This window comes from Artibeus jamaicensis, unplaced genomic scaffold (genome assembly GCF_021234435.1).
Source record: "Artibeus jamaicensis isolate MK-2021 breed Jamaican fruit bat unplaced genomic scaffold, CSHL_Jam_final contig_723, whole genome shotgun sequence".
In the NCBI taxonomy this organism is placed as follows: domain Eukaryota; kingdom Metazoa; phylum Chordata; class Mammalia; order Chiroptera; family Phyllostomidae; genus Artibeus; species Artibeus jamaicensis.
Genome location: NW_026521938.1, coordinates 1,949,778 through 1,966,701, shown reverse-complemented (window position 1 = coordinate 1,966,701; position 16,924 = coordinate 1,949,778). Strand labels below are relative to the sequence as shown.

Sequence of the window (16,924 nt, the reverse complement as noted above, 5' to 3'; positions counted from 1 at the left end):
CCTGGGACCTCCATGTGATCATGCCTGTCTTAGGTAGTTCCCCCGTTGGGGAATCTTACCCGTCATTGACTAACTTATCAAGCATTGGAGGCCAGTTATGGAAAAAGGAGCAGAACTGGTGCTCCTGCCAGAGAGATAAGCTTTGTCTCCTTAGCGGTTTATGGTCAAAGGTCCCTCACTCAGCCTTAGCCATGGTGGGGTTACAGCTCCTGAAACCAGGCAGGGCGGTTCCCAACAATTGGTGACAAAGATAGCAAGCTGTTAGCAGAAAAATAAAGAAGAGCTGAAGAAGAGACATAGATAGCATCATGTTTCATTTCTTCATCAATCATTTAGTAATTGTTATATTCATCTGATTCAGAAGTTCTGGTAGTTTTATGTTATGTATCAATGAATAAATAAATGTGTTGGCAAACTTGCTTCTTCAAAGCCTTAACTGAAAGCTAGCCAAGTAGTCGAGAAGAATATATTTTATTTTATTGTAAACTATAAGGTAATAGGTGCTGTTGAAACATGAAAAAAAATAACATACCAAAAAGACAAGTATGTGCATCCTGAGTATTTTAAGAGCTCTCACTGAAAGAGAGGAGAAGAATGTGATTAGATCAGGATGCTGTTCTGTGAACAATAAAAATGTAGTACAATTTTTCCATGTTTGCAACTTGGCTGGAGCATCAGACCATTTCTATGACCACTGTTCCCATGGCAGGGTGCTGAAAATACTGTGTTTATTTTTTGAAAAATGTGTTTTAAGTAATATCTGGTAAGTTTTTAGATTTTTTTCAACTCTCATGTTACTTAATTTTAATATTGTTCAAGGTTTGGTTTATATTTTGGTGTTATGTTTGCTCTAAATTTTTAAATAAGACAGGCTTGTTACAGTATTATTGATGTTTGATATTGTACATATGTATGCCCATATTTTTTTGTTAATCCTAACATTTTATGTGCTTTTTAATTTTCTGGGGTATACATAGGTTGAGTATGAATATGTACTTTATTTACTCTAAGTATAATTTCTATATAGATTCATCTTATTCCATTAGGAATATGAGAAACATGTCACCTCTTCTCTTAAATATGTCTGCACAGGGGAAAATCTTTCCTTATGATAATTACATTTTGAAGTTAAAATAATATGAATAACCTTGTCAGAATTCAATTCTCCCAGTTTTTCAAAACTTTATTCTTCTTAATGGATGTTTCTAACTAAACAATTGACTTCCACTGAAGTTTATATTTTGTATCTTAGGTTTTTTTGTATGAAACATTTGACTTACATTCTTGTGTTACCTCTGACATACATGTGATGTTGTAAGTAGGTCATTTCTCTGATAAAATTTTCCAGGCCCTGTAATGCAGGTGTACCGTATTTTTTGGACTATAAGATGCAATTCCCCCGCCCTCCCCAAATTTGGGAGGAATAATGGTTGTTAATGCTGCTGTTGAGTTCTGTTTACATTTACATTGGGGAAATATTATGTTATTTATGTTATTAAATATTTTACCACCTTTTTTGCTTCAAAATTTTTTTCCTACTTTCCTCCTCTGAAACCTAGGTGCATCTTATGGTCAGAAAAATGTGGGTACCTCCTTTTTCTGTGACTGGTTGTGTGCAGTTCCAGAGGTAAATGCATGTCCATCACCGTGCACGTGAGACCCGTTACCAGAAACAGATGATATCATTTATCATATTCAGGACGCGTTATCTCCCAATAGGTTTCCCAGAGATCTGAGTCTTTTCTCTGGAAATCAGGTGGTAGAACCCTTTTCTTGGAATCGCAGTACTCAGAAGGCTGTTCAGGGCTGAGCCAATGAAGGCTCAGAAAAGGCTTTTCCGCTGGGGCTGAACGCATGTGGGCGGGACTTCCGTCGCCCTGCTGGCGGGCATTTTGCCCGCTCTGAGGCTCTCCTGACCGGTCAGAGGGAGGTGAGCGCCGGGCCTCAGTGGAGGTGCTGGTGGGGAGAGATCTGGTCGCCGCGTCACAAACGCAATTGTGAGGCTCCGTGACTCCGCCCGTGTGACCTGGGCCTTGTCCGGGATGGGGACCGCGGTGCTCGGCGCCCCCTCCTGGCCCTCCGCTCCCTCACAGCTCAGCACACAGATTGCCATGGCGGCGGCCTCGCTGAGGCGCCCGGCTGAGGTGAGTGCTCAGTCACTGGGTCCTCCATCTCGAATGCGGGGCGCCGGTCACGCCCTGCACCTCACTCCCCTGTGTTCTGGACGTGAGGCTCTCGTGGGTGACACAGGGGTAACGGGGTGGGAGAGGGTGATGGGCTGAGGGGCCACCGAGTAGCGACGCGCAGCTGCTGCTGACCCTGAAGGACCCACAAACTGGTGTCGGCCTCATAGCTCGTTGAAACAGTCTGAGGCGGAGTCGGCTCCTAACTGGGAGGCAGAGGGTTTGCACCTTTATTCTCAAGAGTCCTGGGAGCCGGGGGACGTCGTGAACCGAGAGAGACACAGGCTGTGTAATTGTTTTCAAAGCTTTTAGGATTCTGCTGAGATAGAAAACCGACTGGAGTCTGGTAATGAGGACAGAGAGGCACAGGTTCGCGAGCCGCTTGTTGAAGGCTTGCACTGAGGAGATACTTGGCCTGAGGTCACTAGACTCCATGGCTGGGCGGGGATACAGCTGAGACCGGCTTACCAGTTGGTGAAGGGGATTGATCGCGTCTTCCCACAGGTTCTGAAGCTGAAAATCATTATTGAACTAGACAAGGAAGGCAAAGGTGTCTCAGTCCCTACCTGGTGGTGACATTCATTACCTTATACTGTCTGAAAACTATTTCCTTGGTAATTTCCCAGCTTTCAGATTTGGGGGCCCTGGGGATACCCCAATCCTGAGTGTAGATCATAGGTATATCAAGGGGCTCCCACTTCTGATATCAGTGTAAGAAACATTCCGATTTTTAGCGTTTTATTTTTTAATGTTTATTTTAGCCAAACTGACGATGATTGCCAGAAAACAAAATCTCAAGAGAGAATATGCTTTAGAATATGGCAGTTTAATTTTTTTAAGGTTTTAGTTATTTTTAGAGAGAGGGGAAGGGAAGGAAAGGAGAGAGGGAGAGAAACATGTATGTGTTGTTGCCTCTCTTGCGCCCCCTACTGGGGACCTGGCCCACAACCCAGGCATGTGCCCTGACTGGGAATCCAGCTGGTGACCCTTTGATTCATAGGCCCGCCCTCAGACCACTGTGCTATACCAGCCAGGGCTGAATATGGTAGTTTTAATACTTATTTTATACAGCAGAATCAAAAGGGAAGACGCAAGTAGGGACCTTGAAATCAAATGGGTGAAAGGTTAAAGAGGCAGGAGAAAACAAGGAAACTCTGATATTAGATAAAAAGTGTTACATTTTTAGATATAGGATAGTTAACTAACTAACAATAGTAAGAACAATGAGGGTTTTTTAAAAGTCTGTTCTCATGCAGAGGTTGTGCCCTTATGGGTAAGAAAAAAGGAAATCACGCTGATGTTCCAAAGGCATGTTAACATAGGTGCAAAAGTAGAAAGATGAGCTCAGTTAAGGTAAAAAAACGACCTTTCTCAGGGAAGATTTGGGCCTAGGAGAAAACTTGCCATTACCCGTTTTTAGTGAGAAAGTTTTAATTTCAGACCATCTATGGGGGTATTTTCTGCCTCTGAGTTTGTAAGGCTATCATGGTGGATTCCATAAGCTGGTCAGATTTAGCATGTTGTTACCCCTTTTGCAGGGGGGTCCACAATGGCAGCCCTTGGAATCAGTTATAGAAGCTCATCTAGGGAGAATCACTTCCACATCGAAATACTTGGAGATACCACAGAGCTAGGAATAGGTATCTGAGGTCTCCTTTCTTTGTGGTAAAAAACAAAAACAAAAACAGGAAGGCGGGGTCAAGAATCACAGTTGTAAATTGGCCAAATGATCATTTTGTTCATGGAGAGAATGGATCATTTGCATAAGAAAAGGAGTTAGGCTGTCCTGGATTTAACAGGCTACCTCTGGCTGCATAGTGGGAAATATGGAAGTTAAAAAAGGTGGCAGGCATCACTTCTTTTTTGCTAAGATCAAGTGTAAAAAAGGTGGCAGGCAGCCCAGAACCAGGAAAGTTTTAGGGTCCCAGGACAGACGATGAAGCAGCGTTGGGCCTCAGAGGTTGAAGAAAAGGTTGGATTGTTGGTCCATTTTATATTGCATTTTTTATTATTATTTATCTCCTTTATACCCTCTTCCACCTCTCCTCACTCCTCTCCCCCCTCTAAAAAAAAGAAGAAGAAGTACAAATAAAGTTTCAGATTTTGCAGCTACAGCAAAGAAAGATTGTTCAAAACTACCCCAGCAATTTTGGTCCTAGCAGCTGAAGGTGAACTGGTGGAAAAGAAGAATGGGGCCCTGCAGGCACAGCCCTGAATTTAAATGGCATTTATCTGCTCTACTTCCTCCCATCCTGCCTTCCTTTGCTAAGGGTGATGAGAGTGATTAATGAGATCACCATGAGACTATAGGCATCCCTGGTACCAAGGGCTGATGTCTTTTCCGATTTTGGCCCTGCAGATGGTTGGTCATGGGGAAGTAGGATTCTGGGGTCTCAGACTTTTCCAGATTTATTTTTGTTAATTCTGACAGGTTGTTGTGACCTTTGAGGATGTTGCTGTGTATTTCTCCAGGACAGAATGGCGCCTCCTTGATGAGGCTCAGAGATGCCTGTACATCAGTGTGATGCTGGAGAACTATACTCTTATATCATCTCTGGGTAAGACACTGACTCTCCCTGCGTGCCTGCATCCCTATTTCCTCAGGTTTGCCATTTGCTTCTTCTATTCTAAGCTTTATAGGTCCTGACCAGACTTGTACCCAGGGGACAATGGACAGCAGCAGCTAGTCTGGGGATTTTTATGGGATAGACTCGATTCATCTTTCCGATACAGTAGAGAATTACAGGTTAGCAGTCTACTAGCATTTAAACAGAGTTCATTAGTGATATATTCTCATGGAAGATAGGCCTTGCCGAGGTCAGGGTAAAAGGCATAGGTTATGGACATCGCAAGGTAAGGGCAGCAAAAAGCATCAGGTCCTTTATCCTGAGAATTTACATAGTTGGTGGGATGGGGATGTGGGAGTTGCATGTTGATTGACAGCCAAAGGTGGTTCTTGCTTCCCCGGGGCCAAGGTTACTACCCAAAAGTAGGTATGAGCAGGCGGGTTGTTAGCCCGAATTCTCATCTTGCTCCAGACCACATTTGGCTACCTGTTGTATACAGATACTTAACAGGAAGCAGATCTCTAATGTTGAGGCAGTTACCCAAAGTTATTTATGGGATCTTTCTGTAAGCACTAGGGACCCCCTCATAAAACAATAGTGACCAGAATCAGGCAGTTAGCTAGGTTTTTATGAATCTTCTTCTTCAGGCACTGTGAACCCACTCCTGGTTTTCTCCTAGGCCTTGGGATTAACATACGGTTTGAAAGCCTTTCTTTCCCAGATAGTGGAAACTACACATAAAATTTCAAGGGCTTTTCCCCCTCTCATGCTAGCATGGTGTTTTTGTGATGTTCAGAACACCTGGCAATATTATTGGACCAGGCTCAGGGCTACTGAGGTGGTAGGTGAGGCACGTATCCCTCCTTCCTGCCTGAGTTTAATGTCTATTCTACCTAACAGGTTCACCCATGATTATATCTCCAGGGGTCCTTTTTTTTTGTTTGTTTCATTGCCCCAAACTTTAATAAACTAACTCACATTTTCATTAAAAAACAAACAAACAAACCCTCACGCTCTTGACTAGGGCTTGCATTGTGCCCATACCCTTACAGATGTCTGTCTGTGTGTGTGTGTGTGTGTGTGTGTGTGTATTTATTTAGTTATTTTAGCCTCACTGGAAAATATTTTCATTGAGCCTCAGCTGGTGTGACTCAGAGGATTGAGTGCCAGCCTGCAAACCAAAGGGTTGTCAGTTCAATTCCCAGTCAGGGCATATGCCTAGGTTGCAGTCTAGGTCCTCAGTGGCCAGGCAGTGTGCAAGGGGCAACCACACATTGATGTTTCTCATTCCCTCTGTTTCTTCCTCCCTTCTCTCTAAAAATAAGTAAGTAAAATCTTTAAAAAATATATTTTTATTAATTGTTAGAGAAAGAAGAGAGGGATAAGGAGAAACATCAGTGTGAGAGAGACATCGAACTATGTATAGAGCTTTAACAGGGGATCAGATTCTTAAACTATTTCTGAAACGGCAATGCTCTAAGTAACTGAGAAACTTGGCCAGGGCTGGATAAGATACTATGCGTGTATTTATTAGTTCTCTTTTCCCAATAGTGTTCTCAAACTTCAATAATTTCTAAATTGTTTCAAACGGATGATCCACCCATTGTAGGAAGGGGAATATTTAAGTTGTCTAGTACTGTTGCATTGCATTTTCTGCCTTAAGATCTCATGTTGTTTCATTAATGTACTTAGCTTCTCTGTGGTTGGGTGCATAATAATTAAAATTGTTATCCTCCTGATCTCTTTGGTGTTATTTGCATGAAATATTTTTCACATCTCTTTATTTTCTGCATATTTGTGTCTGTAAAGATTTTGTGATCCTCTACATTGTGTCTTGTGGAAATTTTCTTTTTATGGGAAGACAAATTTCACCTTTCTTTAAAATATCTTATTTTTAAATACAGTTGACATTATTATATTAGTTTCATGATTAGACATTGTATAACTACTAAGTGATCAACTTGATAAATCTCACACCCTTCTGACACCATACACAGTTAGTAGACTGTTATTGACTATATTCTCTGTTTGGATGATCTGTGCTGCTGGCTGTGAAAGAATTCACAAAGAGAAGAAAGTATAGGGAGTAATGTTTTATTCCCTCTGCAATAAAGGAGAGGGGCATGGTGTGGAGAGATGCACCAGTATTGAGGGGTGGAGGCTTTGAACTTTAATTGGATTATAACTGGGTCAAAACTGGATGGGAAGGTGCTGTTTTGTGGCCCTTGGGCTGTTGGGGTTGCAGTTGGTTACAGTGTTATCTTCTGCCTTTGGCTGTAGGAAGCAGTTCTCAGGGGCTGTACTTGCTTTCCAGTAATTTCTAATCCTGGGCACTGAAACTCAGAAGAGTAAAATGGCATTCATGTTTAACAAGGTCATAGGGCCTGCTCAGCAGATGGTGCCACAATAGCAAATGGCACTGACTTTATCCATTAATTCCTTGTTCTGTACTTTATATCCCCATGACTGGGAATCAAACCTGCAACCCTTTGGTTCTCAGGCCAGCACTCAGTCTGCTGAGCTACACCAGCCAGGGCACCATTGTTACTTTTTTTAAGGTTTTATTTATTTATCTTTAGAGGGGAAGGAGAGAGGGAGAGAAACATCAATGTATGGTTGTCTTTCATGCATCCCTTGCTGGGAACTGGCCTGCAGAGAACCAGCCTGCAACCCAGGCATGTGCCCTGACTGGGAATCGAACTACGATCCTCTGGTTCGCAGACCTGTGTTCAATCCACTGAGCTACACCAGCCAGGACACCATCGTTATTCTTAATCAGTTTTATTTTTATCCTATACAATAGAGTTAAATAAAGTACACTTCAGCAATTAACTGTTCCATTGTTGGAAACTTGATGACATCCAGCCTTACCAGAGAGTTTTACACTTAGTTACATTTCCTGTTTCTATATAGTATGCCTTTATTTCAGCTGAAAGACCTTATTTCTGAGGAATAGTTTTTCTGGTTTGCAGAGGTTTTCCTTTCATGCTTTGACTATATCATTTGATATTCTCCAAGCCTGCCAGGTATCTTCAGAGAAATCTGTTGATAGCCTTATGGGAGGGTTGTCCTTACATGAGGAGTTTATATCATCTTCGGTCATTCAAACTTTTCCTTGCTCTTGATTTTTGACACTTTTTTTTATAATATGTCTTGCTGAAGTTCTTTTTGCATTGAATCTGTACTACGACCTGGGAGGATTTTAAACATGGCTATTCACATTTCTTTTTCATATTTTGAAGTCAATCTTTAGCTCATTTTTTAAAAGATTTTATTATCTTTACAGGGGAAGGGAAGGAGAGAGGGAGAGAAATATCAATGTATGATTGCTTCTTGTGCATCCCCTGCTGGGAACTGGCCTGCGACCCAGGCATGTGCCCTGACTGGGAATCGAACCACAATCCTTTGGTTCGCAGACCTGCGCTCAATCCACTGAGCAGCGCCAGCCAGGGCTAGCTCATTTTTTTTTTAAATAGAATTTTTATGCTTTTTCTCTTCCTGTTTATTTCTCATTTTCAGTTCTTTTCATCTCCTGTGGTACACCCACAATGCAATATAGGTTATCTCTGTAGTGTTCCGGTATTCACACAGGCTGTCCTCTTTTTTTTTCCCCCCTCACATGGATGATTTTAAACAACTTGCCTCTGGGGTAATGTATTCATTTTACTGTGTGATCTTGTTTGTTCTTGAAACTCTTTTGCATTTTTAATTTTATTCATTGTGTTCTTCAACTCCGAAATACCTGTTGCATTCTTTTTTATTCTCTCTCTCTGACCCTGTGTTTTGTTCCCATATTTGCTTGTTCATTATGTTGAATTCCATGTGTTTTTGCTTGTATCTCACTGATGTTTTTAAGAATGATTATTTGAATTATTTTTCTGGCGATTTATATACTTCCTTTTTTTGGTTTAATTCACTTTGAAATTGTTATGTTCCTTTCTGATTTTTTTTTTTTTTTGTATTTCCCTTTTTCTTAATGTTGATGTCTGGTATTTGATGAAGCAGTTACTTTTTTGGACTTCATGAACCAGTTCTGTTTAGAGGAGTAGTTTTATCTGCATATACATACAAGGGTGCTTACTAGATGGTGTGTGGTGTTTTGGGTTGAGGAGAAGCTTCACTTCCCATTATTCTAGCCGCCCCATGACCAAGGTCAGCATTGTGAAGATTGAAGGGATCCTCAGTGGCCAGGGCTATGGAGTCAGTTGTAGCACAAGTACAGTGTCTCTGAAAAGTTCTTACCTTAGTGTTTTGAATCTAATCCTGTTTGCTAAGCTATCTTTCTTGCTATTGTTTTTTTGTTTTAAGATTTTATTTACTTATTTGTAATGACTGAAAGAGAATAAGAAAGAGAGGGAGTGAAAATGATACTGCTAGAAGTCCATCAGTCAGATGCCTCTTGCACACTCCCATCCGAGGACATGGCCTCCAAAACAGCCATGTGCCCTGACTGGGAATTGAACCTGCAATCTTTCCGTTTATAGGCTGGCACTCCATCCACTGAGCCATACAAGCTGTAGCTTTCCTGCTATTCTTTTGCCTAGCTCTTTGTATTATGTGGCACTTTGTAGCTCTTTGATATTATTGGTCTATTTAGCCTCTTCCCCTTTCCCGAAGGGATGTGATTTTATATGGATGATTGTCTAATTATTCTTAAAGGGAGTTAAATATTTGTATTTTTTATTCTGTCATCTTGGTGTCATCACACACAAAGATCTTGTTCTGTGTGTGTGTGTGTGTGTGTAGCTCTACAGCAGTGTTGGTTATTATCTCTTCTGCTTTCTCTTTAGAGTTGCATCATCAGTATTCTACATAATTGATTAATGGAGAGTCAAGTGGAAGAATCCTTTGTGTAACACAAGAGGGGCAGGAATCCAGCTATGACAAAATGGGCTCAAAGGTGGTCTGGAGTTGGTGAATGGCAGTTGGGGAGAATTTGATTCCAGGGCTTTGTTAAACATAGTGAGGAAGCTGTTCTCTTTAACTGTATTTTGTCACCATTACCAGTGCCTACACTTTAATCCACTTATCCTTTCCCAGTATTCGCATATTGCCTTTTGTTACTTAAATGATTTTCATTTTTACCCTGACTTCCAGCCATGGAAACTCTTTGCCTTTCTAACCTCTGCACCACAACCATTTCCCAGAGGGGTCTTTTTGATGTGTTCTCCATGTTTGATCAATGCCTGTTGCACCTTGCAGTGTCCACATATTTTTCTACAAACCTCGTAGAATGTGGCTGATCTGCTGTGGCTGATTCTCATGGAGTTGCATGCATGCGTATTCTTCTACACAGCTGTGCATCATAAGAAGGAAGGGCTTTGCAGGCAGCCACTAACAGAGGAACATCTTGTAAACCCAGCCTGTCTTCCTTTTGTCCCTTCCTATTCCAGTGTCCTTTGTTTAATGAATTCCCACTATTTACTGAATTGAGGGGCTTTTTTCAGTGTCTGTCTCACTTGTCTTGGAAATCATCACATAGAATCATGCCAGGGGTTACAGATGCATATTTGTGATGAGAAAACCCGTTCCCTAAGGTCAGTATGAACTTCAATAACGTTTCTTTTTGTTCAGGTTGCTGCTGTGGAACAGAGGAGGTGGAGGCAGGCGTTCAAGAGAATATATCTGCAGGAGACTCCAAGGCTAAGAATATTAAATCAGCACTGTCTTCCCAGAAGAGCCACCCCTGTGAGAGTTGTGGGTTCATCTTGAAAGACATTTTCCTTTTGGTTGACCAGCAGGGAACACAACGGAACCCAACACTGCTGAAATGTGGGGCATGTGCAAAACCATATTATTTCAGTGCACAGAGTTACCAGCAACAGGAGGAACAGATAACAAAGAATTGTTTCATAAGCAGTGTGGATAGGATCTCAGTTGCAAAGAGCTGCAATTTCCATGTGTCTTGGAATCCTTGTGCCTCTAGTCAGGTTGAAAAGTGTTTCCTCATCAGCTCAGGACATCTTGAGCAACTGGCTGCTCACACCATGCTGAGGGCAAGTGACATCTCTAAGTCTGTGATGACTTTTCAAACTACAAAATATGACACCAGAAAAGAATACAAAAAAGCCATTGGCTGTGACAACGCACTTGTTGAGGACCAGAGGTTTCTTACAGAAAGACAGTGTGTTTTATGTTGTGAATGTGGGAAATCCTTTACCACTAGCTCTTCCCTCCGTGTTCATCAGAGAATTCACACTGGAGAAAGGCCTTATGAGTGCAGTGAATGTGGAAAATCTTTTAACTTTAGCTCTGCCCTACGGTATCATCAGAGAGTTCACACTGGAGAAAGGCCTTATGAGTGTGGTGAATGTGGGAAATCTTTTACTGGTAGCTCTGGCCTTCGTAATCATCAGAGTGTTCATACTGGAGAAAGGCCTTATGATTGCAGTGAATGCGGGAAATCTTTTGCTGGAAGCTCTGGTCTGCGATATCATCAGAGAATTCATGCTGGGGAAAGGCCTTATGAGTGCAATGAATGTGGGAAGTCTTTTACTGGTAGCTCTGGACTCCGTAATCATCAGAGTGTTCACAATGGAGAAAAGCCTTATAAATGCAGTAAATGTAAAAAATCTTTTACCAGGAGCTCTACCCTCCGTCATCATCAGAATGTTCACAATGGAGAAAGGCCTTATCAATGTAGTGAATGTGGAAAATCTTTTACCTATAGCTTTTCACTCCAGTATCATCAGAGAGTTCACACTGGTGAAGGGCCTGATGAGTCCAGTGAAGGTGGTAAATCTTTCACTGGTAGCTCTGAACTTTGTAAACATCACAGAGGTCACACTGGAGAAAGGCCTTATGAGTGCAGTGAATGTGGAAAATCTTTTACCATTAGCTCGTCGCTCCGTTATCATTACAGAGTTCACACTGGAGAAAGGCCTTATAAGTGTGGTGAATGTGGGAAATCTTTTACTAGTAGTTCTGCCCTTCGTAATCATCAGAGTGTCCACACTGGAGAAAGACCTTATGAGTGCAGTGTATGTGAAAAATCTTTTACCAGGAGCTTTTCCCTTCGTCATCATCAGAAAATTCACACTGGAGAAAGGCCTTATGAATGCACTGAATGTGGAAAATGTTTTGCCATTAGCTCGTCCCTCCGTTATCATCACAGAGTTCACACTGGAGAAAGGCCTTATAAGTGCGGTGAATGTGGGAAATGTTTTCCCTGCAAATCTGGCCTCATTCGTCATCAGAGAGTTCACACTGGAGAAAGGCCTTATGAGTGTGGTGAATGCGGGAAATGTTTTAAGAAAAAAGATTACTTTAATTCTCATCTGATTTCACACTGGAGAAAAGCATTATGAATTTGGTGAGTGTAGGAAATCTTTTACCCATAGGGGGTTATCTTCTGTTTTCATCAGAAAGTTCACACTGGATTAAGGCCTTTTGTGTGCAGTGAATGTGAAAAATCTTTTACCAATAATTCTGCCCTCTATTATCATCACAAAGTTCACACTAGAGAATTGCCTTGTAAGTGTGGTGAGTATGGAAAATATTTTACCTGTTGCTGTGAACTTTGTAAACATCACAGAGTTCACACTGGAGAAAGTTTGTGTGAGTTCAGTGAATGTGAGTAATCTTATACCAGTAGCTCTGCCCACTGTAAACAGAATTCACACTTACAAAAGACCTTATGAGTGCACTGAATGTGGAAAGTCCTTTACTTGTGGCATTACCTCCATTACCATCAAAGAGTTCACACCAAAGAAATGTAAAGAGGGCAGTAAATGGAGCATTTTATCTGTAGCATTAACCTTCATTGTAATCAGACTATATACCCGAGCAAAGTTTTATGAACGCATGGAATGTGGGAAATTTTATTTTACCAGTAACCTTCCTTATCCTTAGAGATTTCATATATGAGAAAGGCCTTATGAGTGCAGTGAACATGGGAAATTCTTTTTCTGTAGTAGTCCCCTCTTATCAGAGAGTTCACCCTGGAGAATGGTCTTACGCCTGTAGTGAATGTAATGTTTTTCTTGTGTCAGTGATTTCCATTAGTATAAGAGTTTATGGTGCTTCTAGAAATGCAGTTTAAGTGATGTAAATAGGAGAAATCTTTTAATGGTAGCCATTCTCTTCATTGTTGTTAAAAGAATTCACAATCTCTTAGTTCTTAGAACTGAAGAAAATTGGGAAATCTTTCATTTTTATCCATTTCCTTTGTTACCTTCTGAGAAGTCACCCAGGAGAAACTTTTTTTTTTTTTTAATACATGAATATGAGGTGGGGTTTTTTTGCAGGGCAGTAGCACTAGCCTCCATTATATTGGGACATTTCAATCTGGTGAAAGGTGTTGAGTACGGGGAGTGTGGGATATTCTTTTCAATCCTTTCTCCTTATCATTAGTTTACACAGGAAATAGATCTTACAGGGACATCACATGTGGGACATCTTTTGACTCAGTCATAGACACCTTAATCATTTCACACTGGTTGATGGCTTCAAGCATGAAGTAAACATGGGAAATCCTTAGGCATTAGTCTGTATACATACCCTTTTGACATGGGAGAGGTCTCATTGCATAAATGTGCATAAATGGTTAAATTTTAGAAAATGTGCTTTTTTTTTTTTTTTTTTTTTTTTTTTTTTTCAGTGTAATGGCATTGAAGCAACTAAGAAAATGTCTGAGGTTAAATTTATGTGTTCACAGTGCAGACATGCCTCAGAAGTTTAATGTTTATATTTTGAAGTACCTAACAAAGTACTATCTAAACTAAGTGTGTCTATGCATTCATACTTACAGTGTATGAGGGTTGCATTTCCCCACTCTAACAAAATCTTGATTTAATTTTTATAATTTTAGCTTTTTTCATATGTTCATTATGCTCTCTCTGTTGTCTTAGTTGCATTTCCCTAAGGATTTATGATGAGCATTTTTGCAGGAGTGTATATATTAGTGACGTGTTTTTAGCAAAATCTGTACTTACATAATCTACTTATTCTTTTGTTAAATTGGATTACTCTCCTTTAACAAATAGAATAAAACAAAGATCATTGTAAAGTCACCCATTTTCCACTCCTTAAATAACAAATCATTTTTGTTTTATGGAGTAACCTTTTTGTATAATTGTTTTTAATAGTGGAAGGTATACAAATGACTTGGATTTTTTCTTTTTTTGCTATACACTATGTAGTATGTACATAATAAATACTTTAAGGACTAAGTTGCATTATTAACACTTCATTGTTTTGTAAATTCAAACATTTAGTAATATAATAAAGCCTTGCTTTTTAGTTTTAAGCTGTTTGTGTGGGCTACCATCTGGGTTTTGTTGGGCTGCCACCGAACATGAAGGTACACACCTGGTGGTATGAAGGTGAACAGGTATTTGTTGAGACTCAGCCCTCCCAGAAGCCAAAGGCAAGAGAATAGTGATTGGACTCCCAGTACCTTGGCCATGCAACCTGGGTTTAAATGTTAGATTATTGACCATTGTTATGGTTGCAGGAAATTGATACTCTCTTGTGGGCCTCAGGATTAGCTGTGTAAAATAGGGCTAAACAGCAACCTTGCCCTAGGTTGGATGCCATGGTGGGTTTGGTGTTCCACAAACAAAACGGTTGCACGTTCAATTCCTGGTCAGAAGACATGCCTGGAATTTGATTTGGACTCAGTCCCTAGTAAGGCGAATGCAAGAAACAATGTTTTGTACACTTCAATATTTCTCTCCCTCACCTTAGCTCTGAAAATAAGTGAATGTAAGTTAATAAAATATTTTTCAAAAAGAACAACCAAAAAAAGTTCAAAGCTAAAAAAAAAAAAAGACAAAATGCCATCATCCCTGAAAGGACAAAACCTACCTTTTAGGCACTCTGAACCAGAGCTATATATCCATTCCTTGACCTTGTCAGACAGAATGAGCTTGTTTGTTTGAGTCTCTATTGTCAGGGCTGGAGAGGTTACAGAACTCATCCCCCGTTCAGATATTTTAGAAACTTAAACAAAAAGCACATACTATATCCCAATACCTGGACCCTAAACCCAAATATAACAGCAAACTGAAGCCTGTATAATCTGTTGGAAACCTGTTTTATAAGTAGCTACAACCATTCAAATGCAAAGCTGCCCTTTATCACCCAATAAAAAAGCCCCAACCTTTCACCACTAGCACTACCACTCATGCATCTATAGGCCTCTTTTCTCTCTTGGAAAGTGAATAAAACTTTGCTTTCTGCATTTTGTCCTGTTTGTGAATTATTTCACAGCTGTAGCTGGCCACACAATCCCAATTTTGGTACTATTTTCAAAAGTAGTGGCTATACCACTAGTTATCACACTGGTAGGTGCTGTCCACAAGCCAGTGACTCCTGGGACCTGACCCAAGTACTTGTGAAAGTAAATGGAGCTTCTTAGATCCACACAGACTCCTCACCATGGAGGAGGTGGATTCAGGGCCCCTTGGTCTCATTGTGAATCCCTGCTGTGGCATCCGAGTGACAATAAAACTCCCCAAAACTTACTTCGCTGACAGTAAATTAAGGCACTGACTATGGCTCTTGTAAGAACTAATAGAGGTAATGAAACTCACTGAACACTTAACAGGTATTAATATTTCAGGGTTTGCTTTTTGATCATTAATGTGTGTGGGGGTTTTTTTGTACTTAAATTCTAACCACACCCTAGGATTAGTAGATGATGTTATATTTCTGGGGGAAATATAATTGGGAAGAGGAAGGGAGTTTTTCCAGGGTCACATAGCAGAGGGAGGTCAGATTGAAGAGCCTAGATTCAATCTTGTGAGTCTGGCACTAGAGCTGGGGACAGTCTCTACCACAGCATATTAGGCCCTCAGCAGAAGGCAGGAGGACAGCAAAGGCCAGACAAATGAGAAACTCATCTAGCTGCTGTTTTCATTGTTGCAATTGTCATTATATCTCCATTTCTCTTATATCTCAGAGTATTTACCATCTTCCTCACAGTCTTTATAGGAATCCTGTCATTTCCAGTGGTCTTTCCAGGGGAAACTATTTTGAGCCTTAGCTGCATTTGTCTACCTCTTTTTTCAGCTTATCACACAGTTCAGCACTAATGAGACCCTGGTGAATCAGAGCCCGGTTTTTCTGCACACTTATTTTGTGAATGACAGGATACTATCCTCTGTAGTGAATGTGGTGCTTCAGTTTTATACTACAAGTGTCCGATCTACTCTGCAATATTGAGGACATCTGAACATGTTACCTGGGATATATTCAAAAACGATGGTGGAGACCTGTAGTATATTATCTGCTTGATGGAATGTTCACATCTTACAGGAAACTCTGTGCCCACTTGATACTATACACTGTCAAGTACTGGCTGGGGAAAAACAATGGTGTTCATCATCTGTTCCCTGCAGTCCTATGTTCAGCAACCACATCCTGCTTCTAGCCTCCCTGTGTCTGCACCAGCAATACTTGGGCTGGAATACGTTGTTCTGAACATAAACTCTCATTCCATTGCCCAGTACATACTGACCACAATTAAGATTCTTAGCTGTGGGCGCCACTAGCCCCCCATGGCAAAGCCGGGGGGCCAGGGCCAGCTGGCAAGGCCGCTGCCCATGGCACAGTTCCTCTCCACCTTGCTTGGCTCCCTGCCTGGAACCTGCTGTGGGTAGACAATAGGTTTCCCAAGAACTTATTAGCATAAGCTAGACAGCCTGTTTCCCTGTAGAAGGGTAGGTCATGCACCGGTGCTTGATAAACAGGGAAGTTTTGATAGCACCCTGTGTTCCCCTGTTGTCCCGTGGAGTAGCTTTGCAGAAAGGACAAAGAAACTGGCTTGGGTGCAGCCCCCTCCTGCTTATTCCCCATAATTGTAATAAAAGCCTTGAATAAACGGAGTTCGGGGCTCAGCGGGATGCTGAGACCTCTCCAACCTGACTCCCTGCGTCCTTGACTCATTTCCACCCCCTCCCCTCTCCTGGCGAGGCTGGTCCGCGGCACTTAGCCAAATCAGGTTGGGTTCATGTCTGCAAGTCCCAATTAGCATTGTCACAGCTGATGGCTTTTTAAGAGAACAGGGTGACTCTGAGGCATCCTTAGTGATATTTGCAAACTGATCTTATATGTTCCTAAACGACACAATCCATTTAAAGTCGGCAAGTGGCATGCATGGGCATCTGGAAAATCTACCCTTTCCTCTTGTCATTTCCTCCCCTCTGCTGTCAGTACAATGTCTTAGATTAG

General features: G+C 41.2%; 1 protein-coding gene across 1 annotated transcript; it reads left to right on the top strand.

Annotated features, from left to right (window-relative positions):
• The first annotated feature begins 1,886 nt into the window (after positions 1–1,886).
• Positions 1,887–16,618, top strand: LOC119053187 (zinc finger protein 883-like). The gene is made up of 3 exons (XM_053672091.1): positions 1,887–2,144; positions 4,615–4,741; positions 10,325–16,618. The coding sequence occupies exons 1-3, from the start codon at positions 2,043–2,045 to the stop codon at positions 12,055–12,057; spliced, it is 1,962 nt and encodes a 653-aa protein (XP_053528066.1). The 5' UTR covers positions 1,887–2,042; the 3' UTR covers positions 12,058–16,618.
• Positions 16,619–16,924: the final 306 nt, after the last annotated feature.

What these genes read in the sequence shown, in the direction of transcription:
- LOC119053187 (XM_053672091.1), top strand. Translation starts at nt 2,043, where the DNA reads ATGGGGACCGCGGTGCTCGGCGCCCCCTCCTGGCCCTCCGCTCCCTCA. An exon ending in CGCTGAGGCGCCCGGCTGAG is followed by an intron (nt 2,145 to 4,614) that starts GTGAGTGCTCAG and finishes TAATTCTGACAG; the next exon opens with GTTGTTGTGACCTTTGAGGA. An exon ending in TACTCTTATATCATCTCTGG is followed by an intron (nt 4,742 to 10,324) that starts GTAAGACACTGA and finishes CTTTTTGTTCAG; the next exon opens with GTTGCTGCTGTGGAACAGAG.